The sequence below is a fragment of the Onthophagus taurus genome, chromosome 5 (assembly GCF_036711975.1).
Source record: "Onthophagus taurus isolate NC chromosome 5, IU_Otau_3.0, whole genome shotgun sequence".
Taxonomy (NCBI): Eukaryota; Metazoa; Arthropoda; class Insecta; order Coleoptera; family Scarabaeidae; genus Onthophagus; species Onthophagus taurus.
The window spans coordinates 2321444-2337709 of record NC_091970.1 but is presented as its reverse complement, the minus strand read 5'-3'; the positions used below and the strand labels follow the sequence as shown (position 1 = coordinate 2337709).

General features: G+C 31.2%; 1 protein-coding gene and 3 long non-coding RNA genes across 4 annotated transcripts in view; 2 read left to right on the top strand and 2 right to left on the bottom strand.

Moving 5' to 3' along the window:
• The first annotated feature begins 1700 nt into the window (after nt 1-1700).
• On the top strand, nt 1701-15684 carry LOC139429882 (uncharacterized). Its single transcript, XR_011640474.1, has 2 exons — nt 1701-1742; nt 15205-15684. It is a non-coding gene; the product is annotated as an uncharacterized lncRNA (long non-coding RNA).
• LOC111426529 (Tachykinin) overlaps nt 2341-16266 on the bottom strand; it is a 32970-nt gene continuing 19044 nt past the window's right edge. The window contains exon 2 of the mRNA XM_071196191.1: nt 2341-3339. Coding sequence (XP_071052292.1) covers nt 2637-3323 — 687 coding nt within the window. The 5' untranslated portion in view covers nt 3324-3339 and the 3' untranslated portion in view covers nt 2341-2636. The remainder of the gene's footprint in view (nt 3340-16266) is intronic.
• LOC139429864 (uncharacterized) lies at nt 4272-4460 on the bottom strand. The gene is made up of 2 exons (XR_011640448.1): nt 4398-4460; nt 4272-4338 (listed from the first exon to the last, which is right to left on the bottom strand). It is a non-coding gene; the product is annotated as an uncharacterized lncRNA (long non-coding RNA).
• On the top strand, nt 9913-10077 carry LOC139429717 (uncharacterized). The gene is made up of 2 exons (XR_011640266.1): nt 9913-9951; nt 10011-10077. It is a non-coding gene; the product is annotated as an uncharacterized lncRNA (long non-coding RNA).

Genomic DNA, 16266 nt, shown 5'->3' with positions numbered 1-16266 from the left:
AAATTAGCTGTGATATATGACAGGGCATTGATGCATTAATCTTTTGTTATAATAAATTTGCACCCATATGAATGCGACCGCAAGCGAAATTTTCAATTTCAATCAAAAGAACGAGTTGTCGCAATATCAAATTGTAATGTAAAATTAATTCACTCAGTTTTCATTTAAAATATGCGTTATCAAAAATTAAATTAGGCAACCTAATTTACCTGTCAAATTGGGTGCCGATAATACAGGAATCTTTATGTAATCATATTTTATATGTAATCTAAATAATATATATAATATCACTTATAAATAGATAATACACTTAATTTTTGTCGAAATTTGAATGTTAAAATAAGATGATAAATATGGTGGCGATAAAATAAAAGCATGAGAAAAACTGAACTAAGAATAAACTAAGAAAGTGACGAAAATTTTGTGTAAATTAAAAAATCACTTACCAAAACGTAAAAACCACAACGAACACGAATAAAATGTGGTAAAATGGATAGTTTGATGATTATTTTCACCAAAATTAGAATATTTTGATTAAAATGGGAAAACGCAAAAGATGGCGACACTTTCATGTCAGTACATAACGCTGAACCGAAATGGCGCTCAAAATTTCAATATCATTAAAAATTATCGTTGTTAATAAAGAAAATTAATTATAAAGCTTTTTAATTAATTAATAATTAATTTTTTTATGTATTGTTAATAAATGTTGGTTAACATTAGTTAGACGCGATAAAAATAATCCGCTCGTTAAAACTGAACGCTAAACAGAGATGGCGCTAAGAGGCGACATTAAGTAAATATAATTCTGAATTAAATTAAAATATATTTCGTATAAAAACGTAATAAGATGATTATTTCCACCAAATAATCATCTTATTATGATGAAAATGGGAAGATGATAAAGGTGGTGACAGTAAATCACAAATATTATGTTATTACGCAACAATAAACCGAGATGGCGCTCCAAATATCAATGTCTTAAAATTTTTATTGAATTTTTAAGATGTTAATAAAGAAAATTAATTATGCAATTGATTATAAATATGGTTTAATTAATTAATAATTAATTTTCTCATGTTGAAAAGCGTTAGAAATAAATATTAAACTATTAAAACTGAGCACTAAATAGAGATGGCGCTAAAATCGGATTTAGGTAAAAATAGCTTTATAATTTCTAATTTTTACAAAGATTACTTTAAATTTTTAATTTAAATCGGGTTTAGCCATCTTTAGAGACGTGCGGTTAAACTCAAATGATTCTAGTTCTAGGTCTAATGTTAGTTCTAATAACAGTGCAAATGTAACATTAGTAAAAATAAGTTATATTATTATATTAGTAAAATAAGTTTCGTAATTATGGTTATTGAATTCATATATTGCGAGTTCTATGAAATTCCCAGTATAATGGTTAATTAATATCTATTTTATTTAAATAATTCAATTAATTAAAGTATTCTTGCAAAATTTCTGATAATAGTTTGTAAATCTATTAATAGATGGCGCAACTTAATAAATTTATTTAAAATTATTTAATTAATAACAAATAGTTTCAAATTTTTTTAAAATTAATATAAATCATTAAAATTAATTAATTTCGTTTAATTTTAAGCGCAAAATAAAAACAGTATTTAATTTTAATACTAAATTATGAACAACTCTGAAGTTGCAGCTAATTATTTCTGACAATTCGATTGACAGTTAGTTTTAATTTGATTGTTCTCAAGTTTTAATTCTTTTGGGTAAGTTTTTATCAATTTTAAACTAATTTTAAGTGTAAACGATATTAAAACTCGTTTATTGATCTATTAATTTCACTTATTCATTGATTAATTGATCGCGGAATAATAAAATATGATCGATTTGGATTAAACAAATTTTGAGAGAAAAATGCAGGATATTTAAAATAATTTAATTATTTGAAAATTCGAAGTACATCCCGAATCTAAATTGAACTCCTCAGAATAATTTAATTTAAATTCAGAAGTAAATTACCATACACTACATAACCTTAAATACGAACAACTTAAATGAGACCCATAATTTATTGTAAATAAATTATGAAATGTCGAATCATTATTTTCTTTGTAAATAGTGCACAATGAAATATTGTGCTAATATTGCATACGTCACAGGGATAATGCTTGTTCAGGGAAAATATCTGCCCGGCTGTTCAAATTCTTTTGTGTTCAAAACTGAATCGAGCTAAAACAAGCTTTGTAATGTGTTGTGACGTTAATGTTACATTGTTTTCAAAGTGAAATGGATATAAACGTTTCAATTCGATATCAATTATTTTTAATTTAATTATTATTGGAATTAAACGAAATAAAACTCAAATTAATTTTTAAACATATATATATATTTATTGATAATATTCTAAATGGAATCTAATTTACACAATTTATTATTATACAAGGAGATAGATCATTTTATTTTTTAAAATCTGATTTTTTATATTTTTCATCACATCTTTATTTTTTTTTAATTATTTATTATTACCTTCACACATGATATGTAAGTTACACAGAGATAATAACAAGTTTATTTTATTATTATTGCGACTTTTTCCACCCAGCCAAAAATAGAAAAAGTCTCGTTATTGTAAATTAAAAAAGAAATTTTGTAATAATCGATTAATTTCTTTCGTATTGCGACAAGATATACATCAATTGATTCAAATCGAGATCGTCGTATCTTGATGAAGAATCATCGTCGAAAAGATCCGGAACTAAATTTTCCATCGATTTTTTTCCTCGAACCCCAACGAATTTTCCTCTAACATCGTATTTCTTTCCTCTCATCCCAAAAAAGCTCTTTGTGTTCGGTTGGCGTTTTCCTCTAATCCCAAAAAATCTACTATCAGGAGCTCTTTGTATATCATCAAAAATCAAATTATAAAATCGTTTCCCTCTCATTCCCCAAAATCCAGATGGAATCCTTTTGTTGTATGATTCATCCAAATCTTCATCGTCGAAGTATCTCTTTCCTCTCATTCCGAAGAAACCGGTTGGGATGCGCTTATTTGTTTCCTCAAGGGGCAAATCGAAGTATTTTTTTCCGCGTAATCCGAAGAAACCAGAAGGAACCCTTTTGTAATAAGGGAGATCAAACCATAATAAGGAAGGCGCCCAATTTTCGGCGTCCGATGTCTTCGAATCAAAAAGTTTCTTATAATTCGCCGCAACATCATCGAGCACATATTCGGTTGGATTTTTTTTGCCCCGCAAAGCGGTGAATCCGGTCGGAGCTCGTTTCTCTTCACCGGCGCAAAAATTTAAAGCGACGATTATTAAACTGATGCATAAAATCGAATTACGCATCGTTTACTTTGGTTTTCTGAAAAGAAAAAAAAATTAATCATTAATAGAAATTATAAAATCCTTTCAAAGAAGTTAATTGCTGTTTCGCAAGAGCTAAGATGATCTCTACATTCTTTTTCGAGGGGATAAAAAGGTTGCAATCGGGATCTTTACTGTAAAAGGTGTCTAAAAGAGCCCTAATTATGGCGACTCCCTCTTTTTCTTTTTTTTTTTTTGTTTCTTTTTTGACCTATGACACTCTTAGATAAAATTGCCTTCGAAAGAAACAAAGAAAAGGAAAACTTGAAATCCGCGCGTTCTTTTTTATATAACAGATAAGGTGTTTTTGGTCTAAAGACAACACCAGATTTACGACGGCTTAAATTTGCAAAATAAAATTACGCCATAAATAGTTGAGATTTGAAACACACTAAAAGACGGTTTAAATTTCCGTGGGTGTGTCGTTGACGAGAAATTACTTGGCGTTTTCGGGCATGGAAAATTGAGAATAAGACGCCCTTAGGGTTGTTGCCTCGTTGGAATTAGAAATTTCCTTCTGGCGTGCGGTTTCCTGTCGCCGCATTAGTAAATTCTGCAGGTTCCATTAAGCATCTTGCTTTAAGAGAATTCTAATTTATACTATAAATAAGAAAATTTGTTGGTGTACATTTAAACATGAAGAAAATTGCGAAAATAAAATGTTTGAAATATGTATTTCATTGAATTTCGAAGGAAATTGGACTCCAAAAATAAATATCTATTCACTAGAATCAACAAAGAATCACTATCGTTAGAACTAATACTAGATCTAGAACTAGAAATATTCAGGTTTAGCCGAACGTCTCTTAAAACGGCTAAACTCGAATGTTTCTAGTTCTCGGTCTAGTGTTGGTTCTAGTTTTACACTAGCACTATCACTAGAACTAACACTACACCTAAAACTAGAATTCAATTAAACAAATTTTGCACTTAAAGGTGAAATGTGTTTATTATCACTCTACCGGTTTCGCTCCTTTCGGAGCATCTTCAGGAGTTCCTAAAGTTATTAATTTTACAACACTTTCTATTATTATATAATTTTACATTTTAACTTACGTCAATTTTTTGAACAACTAAACATGTATGTGATATTTTATTGAATTAATTCGCTATTAAAATGTTAATCTCTAAATATGTGCTATCATACATCACTTTTTATTATATTTTAGGTTATGTTGAAACTGTCAATGGTATATTTTCTATTTTAATGTTGGTAATCTGTCAAATGTGATTGTCGTGTATCGAATTTAAACTTTCTTGTTTTGAATAGGTTGACTTTCAACAGGTTAAAATGAGGTATTACAACATAAACACATTAACTCCCACATCAAACACACTGAAAATATGATGGTACAGAGAGAGTAGCTATTTTTAGAGTTCGGGAGGTTTTCGTGGAGGTGTGTATGGTTGTTTGAGATAGGTATATAGTGGTCTTCTTGTAGGTATAATTTGTTCGTTTAGGTATGTTACATCAAGGCAGTTGTTGAGGAATTTATTAATTTCATAGTTTTCCATTATTTCTAAATAGTAACTTTTATTGATATGATATTCGTTAAATTCATGTTTTGAGTTAAATGTTAAGTGATTTCCGAAGTTGGAGTTATTTTTGTGTTTATGTTTTCTTATTCTTTTTCTAAGGCTTCTGCCTGTTTCTCCAATGTACGCTGCTTTACAAGTGTCGCACTCTAGTATGTACAGGGTGTCCCAATTTCGATGTCCGCATAGGCTATCTCCGAAACTAAAAGAGATAGAAAAAAAGTAGCTTACATGTCATGATCTCGTTTTTCGAGAAAATGCTAATGCCGAAAACTCCGAACAGCTATCGTCTTTTGTTTTCGCCCTATCGGCAAAAACTGAAAATTTTGCAAAAACGACATTCGCAAATATCTCACTTATTATCAAAGATGGAGTATTATAAATAAAACATTATATGGGCTACTTTTTACGAAAAATTCAGTGGCGTACGTAGAATTTTTTTCCCATCTTTTATTTTCGAGATTTTAGACGTAACTTTATTTTTTTAAATAGAAACCATAGTTGGCTATGACTTAAAATAATTTGTTATTTTCTTCTGATATCAAATATATATAGTTTGTAGGGTATATTTCTTATGGTTATTGAATAATTAACAAAAATTCATTTTGTTCTGTCTAAAACTAATGTATGTATTTAAAAGTTAATGTTGCTATGGTGATAACCATACATACTATGATGCAACATAATGTATCAAATAATTGCCAAAGTTTGTATTTAAAAATTCGATATCAACTTTGGCATTATGTGCTGGCATTATGCACCAGCGTGTTAAGTGTCAAAGTATAACAAAACTGAATAAAACTTTACAATGAACTTCGAAAATTATGAAAAATGTAACATGATGGAATGCTATATGTTATCAGATAAGAATGCGACGTTAGCCGCGGAGTTTTATTTCACAAGATATCCAGAAAGAAGACAACCGCACGTACGAACCTTCGGCCGGTCAGCAGAAAAGTTAATAGATATGTGGTTCTTCCCCAAACCACATACAAAAACATACCAAAATGACCTGCAAGAGAAATTGCAACAAGACGTCTGACCCAAAAGCCGCTGCTCCCGAATATGAAAGAAAAATAAGTATAAACCATACAAAGCGGGGCTAACTCATTATTTACGTGCCGGAGATGTCAATCGAAAATTAGAATTTTGTAGATGATATTTAAAAAAATTAAATAATCTGCTGTTTGTTCAAAATGTAATCTGGACCGATGAAGTCTCTGAGTGTTCAAAGAAGATTGGGGTTCAATGTATGGTGTGCCCTTTTAGATAATAGAATTTTGGCATATAGTATCTACCATAAAAACTTAAACTCAGGGAAATACCTCAATATATTAAGGCAGCACATTGAGCCTTTGGACGACAATTTGCCACTAAATATGTCTCAAATGATATATTTTCAATATGACGGAGCACCAGCACATAATGCCAGAGTTGTTAGTGAATTTTTAAATACTACTACAAACTCAAGGACAGTAAAATCTAACAGGACTGCTACATCCATTGTTGTGACAGCCTACCCGCAAACTACGTCACACCATTTTCCACGCCTAGCTGTTGTTATGGTCTATGCGTTTGCTGTGTGTTTTTAGAGGTTATATCCTAGACGTATTCATATTAGTTTTGAAGTTTTATGTTTTTAGAGGTATTAATGTCTATCATATAACCTCTAAAAACATAGACAGTTATCAGGCGTGGCAAATAGTGTGACGTAGAGTGCGGGCAACCAACCCGTAGTCGACTACAAAAATACAATGGATGTAGCAGTCCTGTTAGATTCTACTGTCCTTGCTACAAACTTGGCAATAATTGGAAACAATGCTTTCCCTCATGGTATGGTTATCACCATAACAACATTAACTTTTAAATACATACATTAGATTTAGATGGAACAAAATGAATTTTTGTAAATTATTCAATAACTATAAGAAATATACCCCACAAACTATATATATTTGTTATCAGAAGAAAATAACAAATTATTTTAAGTCATAGCCAACTATGGTTTCCATTTAAAAAAATAAAGTTACGTCTAAAATCTCGAAAATAAAAATGGGAAAAAAATTCTACCTACGCCACTGAATTCTTCGTAAAAAGTTGCCCATATAATGTTTTATTTATAATACTCCATCTTTGATAATAAGTAAGATATTCGCGATTGTCGTTTTTGTAAAATTTTCAGTTTTTGCCGATAGGGCGAAAACAAAAGACGATAGCTGTTCGGAGTTTTCGGCATTAGCATTTTCTCGAAAAACGAGATCATGACATGTAAGCTACTTTTTTTCTATCTCTTTTAGTTTCGGAGATAGCCTATGCGGACATCGAAATTGGGACACCCTGTACGCACCATTATCGTCTAGTTTATTTATTTTGTCCTTATTGTTTATAAGCATTCTTTCTGATGTTTTATTTGGTTTGAAATTAAGATTTATATTATATTGTTTTAAACTCTGTTTTATTTTATTGGATATGTTGCCTTGGAATGTTATAGCTCTATAATAAATACTTTGATCTTCATTGTGTTGATTCTTTAGAGTGGTACAATTAATCATTTTTTGTTTTTTCTGTTGTTTGTTTATAATATTATTTATTATGTAAGTTGGGAAGTTATTATTTTTCGCAACTTGGTAGATTGTATTTATTTCGGTGGTAAGGTTTTCTGTGTTCATTTTTGAATTGTATGCTCTATGTATGTGTGATCTAAAAGCAGCTAGTTTATGTGCGTTACAGTGATATGAGTCGTAGGATATGACTGCATCTGTCTGTATTGGTTTTCTGCACGTAAATTGTATCTTGCTGTGTATTGAGTTAATATATTTATGAATCTTGTTTATAGTGTTGTTGTCTTTAGTATTAACAATGACTAGTATGTCATCTACATACCTTTTCCAAAATTTTATGTTTTCAAAATATGGATTATTATCTTTATTAATTATAAGTTTAGTTTCCATCTCATTTAGAAATACGTCAGAGATCAAACTGCTCAAAGGAGTCCCTATTGGTAAACCCTCTTCGTATGAATATATATTATTATTGAATTTGCAGAAATTTTGTTGTAAACTGTTCTCGAATAGGTTGAAAATGTTATTACGATCATTTAGGTCTGTTATGTTATGTGATAGAATGTCTTTAATAATATTCAATGTTTGTCTGGTGGGGATGTTGGTATACAGGTTGACGATGTCGAAGGATAGAATAATAAAATCTTTTGGCAGTGACATTGTGCTCAGTTCTGTTATTATTTCTGATCTATTCCGAATAGTGTGTGTTGGTTGGAAGTTAATATTTGTTTTGAAAATGTCTATTAGAAATTTTGATATTTTGTAAGTACTGCTGGTTATTATTGGTCTTATGGGCATGTTCTGTTTATGCATACAATCTAGGTATTTTCGGGTTCATTGGGATGATTGATCTTACATTTCTGCCATATTTCGTTAAAGTAGTTTTACTATTGTTTATTATTTTCTTGACTTTTTCATGGAAGGAGTTAGTAGGATTTTTTAGGGTTTTTATGAAATTGTTATCGTTAAGGAATTTTTCGGTTTTTTCTATATAATTTATCTTATCCAAAATGACTAAACCTGCACTTTTATCGCCCTTAGTAAAGATTAAATCATTTTTTTCTATTTTCTCTTCGATGGTTTTCAATGTCTTTTCTTCATTTTTCCTTTTCTTTTCTATTTTTTCGTTGTTCTTTTTCTTCCTTTTTGTTATTTTAGTTTCTTCTTTCATTAGTATTTGTTGTAAGGTTTTGTGTATTTCTTCTTCTTTTGGCAGTCCTCTCGTAGCTCCTCTCTAATGCTGTTTTTCTGAGGTTGGTTGTTTTATATATGGAATATTTCAGTCCTTTTTCTAGTAAATTCATTTCGTTTTGATTAAACGGTGTCTTTGACATATTTGTAACTCTTTTATGAAATTTATGTGTTGTTAAATTCTCTCTTGTTGATGTCGTATTCCTATTCTTCTCCTATTCTTTGTTCTTCTCGAAGTTGTTTCAATTTTTTGTCTTTCTTTTCCCATTCTCGGAACAACTTCTCCTTCTGTGTTTGTTCTATGTTTACTATTATTTCTTCTATTTCTTCGAAGTGTAAAGTGATAGTTAATTCTTGGTATGTATAGTATAGTTGGATATTGATGTCGTTAATTATAGAATAATGCTTTTTACTTCTGTTTTTATATCTTTTGTCATGATTTTCTGAATCAAATCTTGTTTTAGATGTTTTGAAAATTTATGTCTAGCAAATTTTGGTTTCAGTTCTTCTTCTAAACATGTTCGTAGGAATCTTTGATTATATATAATATGGATTGAGCTAACTGAATATATCTACTAACAAAAATGTGGCTCAAGGTGAATAGACGCAGATGGAAAGCGATAATGTGAAAGTGTACTAAACAGACGGGCGCATGCGCACAAAAGTGTCAAACCTCTTCCATTTGACGTTTATCGTTTTGTTGTGTCACAGCCAGTCACACCGTTATGTTTAAAAATGTATTGTTTCGTGTGCAAAGTTCGCGATAATACAGTTTCACATCACCTGTAAGTATTATAAATAATAAGGAAATTTTATTTTCTTTTTTTTTCTTTTTTCATTTATTAATTTTGTTTTAAATTTACCGCCAAAATTAACGCACGCCCATTATATGTCAGTACGCTTCTATGTCTATCTCGGTTCGATCACCTTGCGCAAGCTATCTCTCTCGTTGGCTCAATCCATATTATATATAATCAAAGGTAGGAATAGGATGTGTTGGAGTTGTTGTTTAAATTTTAGTTTAGTTCTTCGGTACTCTATGATGTTGTTGGTCGTACTAACTGTTTATGTTGTAATACCTCATTTTAACCTGTTGAAAGTCAACCTATTCAAAACAAGAAAGTTTAAATTCAATACACGACAATCACATTTGACAGATTACCAACATTAAAATAGAAAATATACCATTGACAGTTTCAACATAACCTAAAATATAATAAAAAGGGATGTATGATAGCACAACATGTTTAGAGATTAACATTTTAATAGTGAATTAATTCAATAAAATATCACATACATGTTTAGTTGTTCAAAAAATTGACGTAAGTTAAAATGTAAAATTATATAATGATAGAAAGTGTTGTAAAATTAATAATTTTAGGAACTCCTGAAGATGCTCCGAAAGGAGCGAAACCGGTAGAGTGATAATAAACACATTTCACCTTTAAGTGCAAAATTTGTTTAATTGAATTACCCACGTGAAAAGAAAACAAAAATGAATATTAAAACTAGAATCATTCAGGTTTAGCCGCACGTCTCTAAAGACGGCTAAACCCGAATGATTCTAGTTCTAGTTTTACACTAGCACTGTTACTATATAGAACTAACACTAATAACTAGATTATTATTATTATTATTATTATTGCTGCCGGGCTGAGGAGGGCGGCCCCTCTCGTTACCGCGACCTATAAGATCTATTGTAACTTTAGCCCTCCAAAGGTTTAGGGCAAATGTAGGTCCTTAATGAACCTTAGTATTGTCCTGAGGTCTTGAACCTTTATGTCGGTAGGAGTTTTACCGAAGACGTTGTGCCTCTGGCGACGCAATTGCACAGTATATGTTCAGCAGTTTCTGACTCGTCGTTGCATAGTCGACAAGTTTGATCCTCAGCTTGTCCAATGTGGAAGAGGTGGTATTTTAGGGGCACATGGCCGGTTAGGTAGCCTGAGAGCGTTCTTAGATCCCCTTTGCTGAGGCATAAAACCTCTTTGGTTTTGTTTTGCGACGGAGTTATCATACTCTTCGCTTGTCTGTGACCTGGAAGTTCTTTCCAGCGTAAGGCTATCTTTGAAGCCTCCCAGGTGTTGATTATTTGTTTTAGGTGGCTTTTTTGTAGTCCACATCCAGGTTGGGGTCCAATAAAGGGCGTGTTTGCTGCCTCTTTGGCCAGCTTGTCGGCCTTCTCATTGCCCTCAATCATTGCCCCTAGCGAGTTCTCTCAGGTTGTTGGTGCACTCTCTGATCAGTGCGTGTAGGCCTGAATTGCCTTTAAGGCGGCCCGACTGTCTGTGAAAATGTTTATGGATGCACCTTTTTGTCCCTTCTGTAGGTTCAAAGCGGTGCAGAAGTTTATAGCAAGAACTTCTGCTTGGAAAATTGTTAAGTCCGAGCTGAGGGGCAATTTGATGTGGCTATTTGGTCCACTGATGCCCATGCCTACTCCAGATCTTACTGTTTTTGAAGCATCGGTGTACCAGGCTAGGGCTCCTCTTTTTAGTTGAGGCCTCAATCATCCCTGCTACTAAATATGACCTTATACGGTTGGTTGAAATTGTATTTCGTCGGTATAAGGTCCGTTTTAATTTCAATCAGGTGATTTAGACATGGGTCTTTGAGGATCTCGAGGTGTCCTCTGAGGTTACCCTGCATCAACTTGAGTGAAGAAACTGTTTTCAGTGATAAGGCACTTAAGGCTGCCTCCTTTTGTATATATATGTGGAGCGGTGTTAGACCGAGTAGGGCTTCCAAAGCAGCCGTCGGACAGGATCTCATTGCACCCGTTATGTTAAGACTGGATTTGTGCCAGCTGTTATTGAGCTGTCTTATGTTTTGTTTTTGGCCACCGAACCAATGAGGCGTAGGCGACCATGGGTCTGATTATTGCTACGTAGGCCCAATGAGCCATTCATGGTTTGAGACCCCAGTTCCTTCCTAGGAGCCTGCGGCAGATCTGGTTTGCCATGATGGCCTTTTTCCTCACCTTATCTAAGTGTGAGTTCCAGTTTAGTTTACTGTCAAGTATTACCCCTAGGTATTTAGTTTCTGTTTTGAGGTTAATAGTTCTGCTTTCAATGGAGGGTGCTTTTATTTGTAGCTTCCTTCTCCGAGTGAAAGGGACTATTTCGATTTTATTGGGATTGATGCTGAGCCCATTGCTTCTGCACCAAGTACTGGTGAGTAGTAGGGCTTTCTGCATTAGCTGAGTTATGATTGAATCATATTTACCTCGGATTGTGATTACCAGGTCATCAGCATACCCTTGTATCTTAAATCCGTTTTTAGTTAGGGTGTTCATCAAGTCATCAACTACCAGGCACCATAATAGAGGTGATAACACTCCCCCTTAGGGACATCCTCTTAGCGCCTTTATAGTCAGCGACTCGCCTCCCAGACTGGCTGTGATCTGCCGACTTTTCAACATGGCTATACACCACTTGATTGTCGACGGATGTATGTCTTTTACGTTTAAAGCCTTCTCTATGGATTCATATGAGGTGTAATCTCTTTGGTTGCAATTGCCTCCTCTAAGGTGCTAGTCAAAGCATGAAGAGCGGTAATTGTTGATTTTGCTTTCTGGTAAGCATGTTGGCTAGGGTGGAGTAGATTTGTGACAAGCACTCCATTCCTTAGGTATTGATCGATTACCTTTTCCATCCCTTTGAGGAGAAATGAAGTTAGGCTAATTGGTCTGTACGCCTTGGGGTCCGCGTTTGAACGCCTATCACCTTTAGGTAGGAAGACCACCTTTACTTTCCTCCATAGAGTGGGTATATAGCTAAAGCACTATACCTAGAACTAGAATCATTTGAGTTTAGCCGCACGTCTCTCAAGACGGCTAAACCCGAATGATTCTAGTTCTAGGTCGTGTTAGTTCTAGTTTTAGTTCAATAAAAATATACAATAATCTAACACTGATAACAACTAAAACTAGTCTAAATTTCTTCTATTTTAGAATATAGGTCAAATTAATGAACTTGAAGAGTCGAATTCTCGGAAAGAAAAAAGATATTTAAAGTATAAAAACGGATTCTGTAGAGAAAAATGTTGAACTTTACCATTTCACCCAAATCGTAATAACCACTAGGTTTTATAAATAACGAACCGTAAACTACCTACTAAAACACCATTTTAAGCCGACATTTCCCCAAAATCCAACGCATTTCCAACGACCTGTTTATTATCTTTAATCTTGTTAAACGTTTCCAACTCGACTCTTTTAAATCATACGAATTACAAAATTCACCCCATTCATTTCATTGATCACCCTCATTATTAATTGATCAAAGCTGTTTGTTTCAATTCAAATGACCACAATTCAACGTAATATTAATTTCGTCAATTAATGTACATATTTCACTATTGTTCAGTATCGTTCAATATAGTTTAATATAGTTAATAAGCTAAATTTGGTCTGAAATTTCAATTTCGGTTATTTTTAATTGATAAAATCCAATCTGGGAGAGGTTCAATTGGAAATCATAGTTTTGGTTTTGTCGTGAACAAGAACTAAATGATTTTACGGTTGTTGTGGTGAGAACGCTGTTTTTATTGAGGATACAAAATACGAGTTGTCGCTGTTATTATTAAATTATTCACAATGGGTCTGCAAAGTTATGCAGAGATAACGTGTTGGTTTAGGTTGGTTTTTGTTGAATGAAATTTTTTTTTTGATTAAATCAACAATAAAGATATAACCTCAAAAATATTAATTTTTATAGCATACTGTTCAGTGGGAAATTAAAATTTCAAGTTAGAAAAAAATTGTGTTAACAAAAATTGTTCCTGAAACAATTCTAAACAAACTTTGTCAACAATCTTTTTTGATTTAATCCATAATTAAAAAGATAACCTCAAAATAATAATTTTTTCATTTTTATACATAATTATACTTAGATGCTGAATTAATAGAGATATAAAAAATTTTTATTAAGATAGTTGATTTAAAATCGAAATTCAAACAAATTTTATTTAAAATATTTTTTGATAGAAACAATAATTATCGAGATAATTAATTTTGATAGCATACTATTCAGTGGGAAATTAAAATTTCAAGTTAGCAAAAAATTGTATTAACAAACACTGCTCCTGAAGTAATTCTAAACAAATTTTGTTAACAACATTTTTTGATTAAATCAACAATAAGGATATAACCTCAAAAATATTAATTTTTGTACCATACTGTTCAGTGGGAAATTAAAATTTCAAGTTAGAAAAAAATTGTTTTAACAAACACTGTTCCTGAAGCAATTCTTAATAAATATTGTTAATAAAATTTTTTGATTTAATCAATAATTAAGGAGATAACCTCAAAATAATAATTTTTTCATTTTTATACATAATTATACTTAGATGCTGAATTAATAGAGATATAAAAATTTTTTATTAAAATAATTGATTCAAAATCGAAATTCAAACAAATTTTATTTAAACTATTTTTTGATAGAAACAATAATTATCGAGATAATTAATTTTGATAGCATACTATTCAGAGGGAAATTAAAATTTCAAGTTAGCAAAAAATTGTATTAACAAACACTGCTCCTGAAGTAATTCTAAACAAATTTTGTTAATAACATTTTTTGATTAAATCAACAATAAGGATATAACCTCAAAAATATTAATTTTTGTACCATACTGTTCAGTGGGAAATTAAAATTTCAAGTTAGAAAAAAATTGTTTTAACAAACACTGTTCCTGAAGCAATTCTTAACAAATATTGTTAATAAAATTTTTTGATTTAATCAATAATTAAGGAGATAACCTCAAAATAATAATTTTTTCATTTTTATACATAATTATACTTAGATGCTGAATTAATAGAGATATAAAAATTTTTTATTAAGATAGTTGATTTAAAATCGAAATTCAAACAAATTTTATTTAAAATATTTTTTGATAGAAACAATAATTATCGAGATAATTAATTTTGATAGCATACTATTCAGTGGGAAATTAAAATTTCAAGTTAGCAAAAAATTGTATTAACAAACACTGCTCCTGAAGTAATTCTAAACAAATTTTGTTAACAACATTTTTTGATTAAATCAACAATAAGGATATAACCTCAAAAATATTAATTTTTGTACCATACTGTTCAGTGGGAAATTAAAATTTCAAGTTAGAAAAAAATTGTTTTAACAAACACTGTTCCTGAAGCAATTCTTAACAAATATTGTTAAGAAAATTTTTTGATTTAATCAATAATTAAGGAGATAACCTCAAAATAATAATTTTTTCATTTTTATACATAATTATACTTAGATGCTGAATTAATAGAGATATAAAATTTTGTTATTAAGATAAGTGAACAAGATCTAAATGATTTTACGGTTGTTGTGGTGAGAACGCTGTTTTTATTGAGGATACAAAATACGAGTTGTCGCTGTTATTATTAAATTATTCACAATGGGTCTGCAAAGTTATGCAGAGATAACGTGTTGGTTTAGGTTGGTTTTTGTTGAATGAAATTTAATGCGGACATTTATAATAATAGAAAGTTGTAATAGAGATTGTTAATGTTAGATTACATTTTTTCTTTTATATTCAATTTGAAATGGATTCGGTTATTGTTGCAGTTTTGGTGGTTGATTTCTATTTAACAGTTCGTTCCTCTGTCCTTCCGACCTTACGAATAGCCAGTAATTGATTTCGCAACCCTCACAAATGGATTAGGAACTTGGCATGCCTTCGAAGTTAACCATCATCAGCGACGTTGTTGAGACCCCGAACTTCGCCCCCCGAAACCCACTTAATACTCGTTGGTCACCGTTTGTTTTGGACGAGTTTACGTAAACGGAAATTAACTTGGATATTAAAAGGTTACGTTGAATTCAATACGATTTATAAATTAAAATAAAAAAAAATAGGAATAGTAGAAAAGAAAGGAATCTTTCTTTTTTTCGGGGTAAAGAATGAAGGTGTAGGTGGGAAAAGGAGTTCATATTACTTAGAAAGGTGTGAAATCTGAATAAAATAAACGGGATCACGTCAAATAGCGCGTTTCATCAAAATGCCAGGATTACATCAAAATAAAAAATGTTTGCTTTTAAACCGTTGATTAGATCTTATTTATTTCGTTTTTTTTTATAAAAAAATTTAAATTCCAAAGGAAACGAAAAGAAAAATATCATGTATTGATTCTGGTTTAAATTGATATTGGAGATTGGGTTGGGATTGATTTTTCTTTTATCGGGGTTGAAACGGAGATGCATTGTTTAAAAATTGAACGAAAACAGAAGGTTCGAAAGTATAAGTAATGAGCGGGAGGGATTCAAAGGCGAAATTGGTAAGTTTTTGTCGAGTTTGTAAATTATAAAACGTCTCTTTTGATGGGAGACTGTGCAAAGGAAAAGATCAAACGTACTAAAAGAACCATCAGATTAAAAATCGCCTAAACTTTTTTTATAAAACTCATATCTTGTTAGAGCTTGTCCGGTCTGGTAAAGGAACCTTGATTTGTTAATCTTTTTGATATGAATGTAGTTGGTTTTATTAAGGATCCGATTTTATCTGCTTTATCAATTTTATTTTCATTTCAAATAATCTGTCAAAGTGTTGGAACGTTGGTGACATTTGGCAATATTAATGTGAAGTTTTTGACATCAATTTATCTCATAATGACATTTAAATTTCTTATT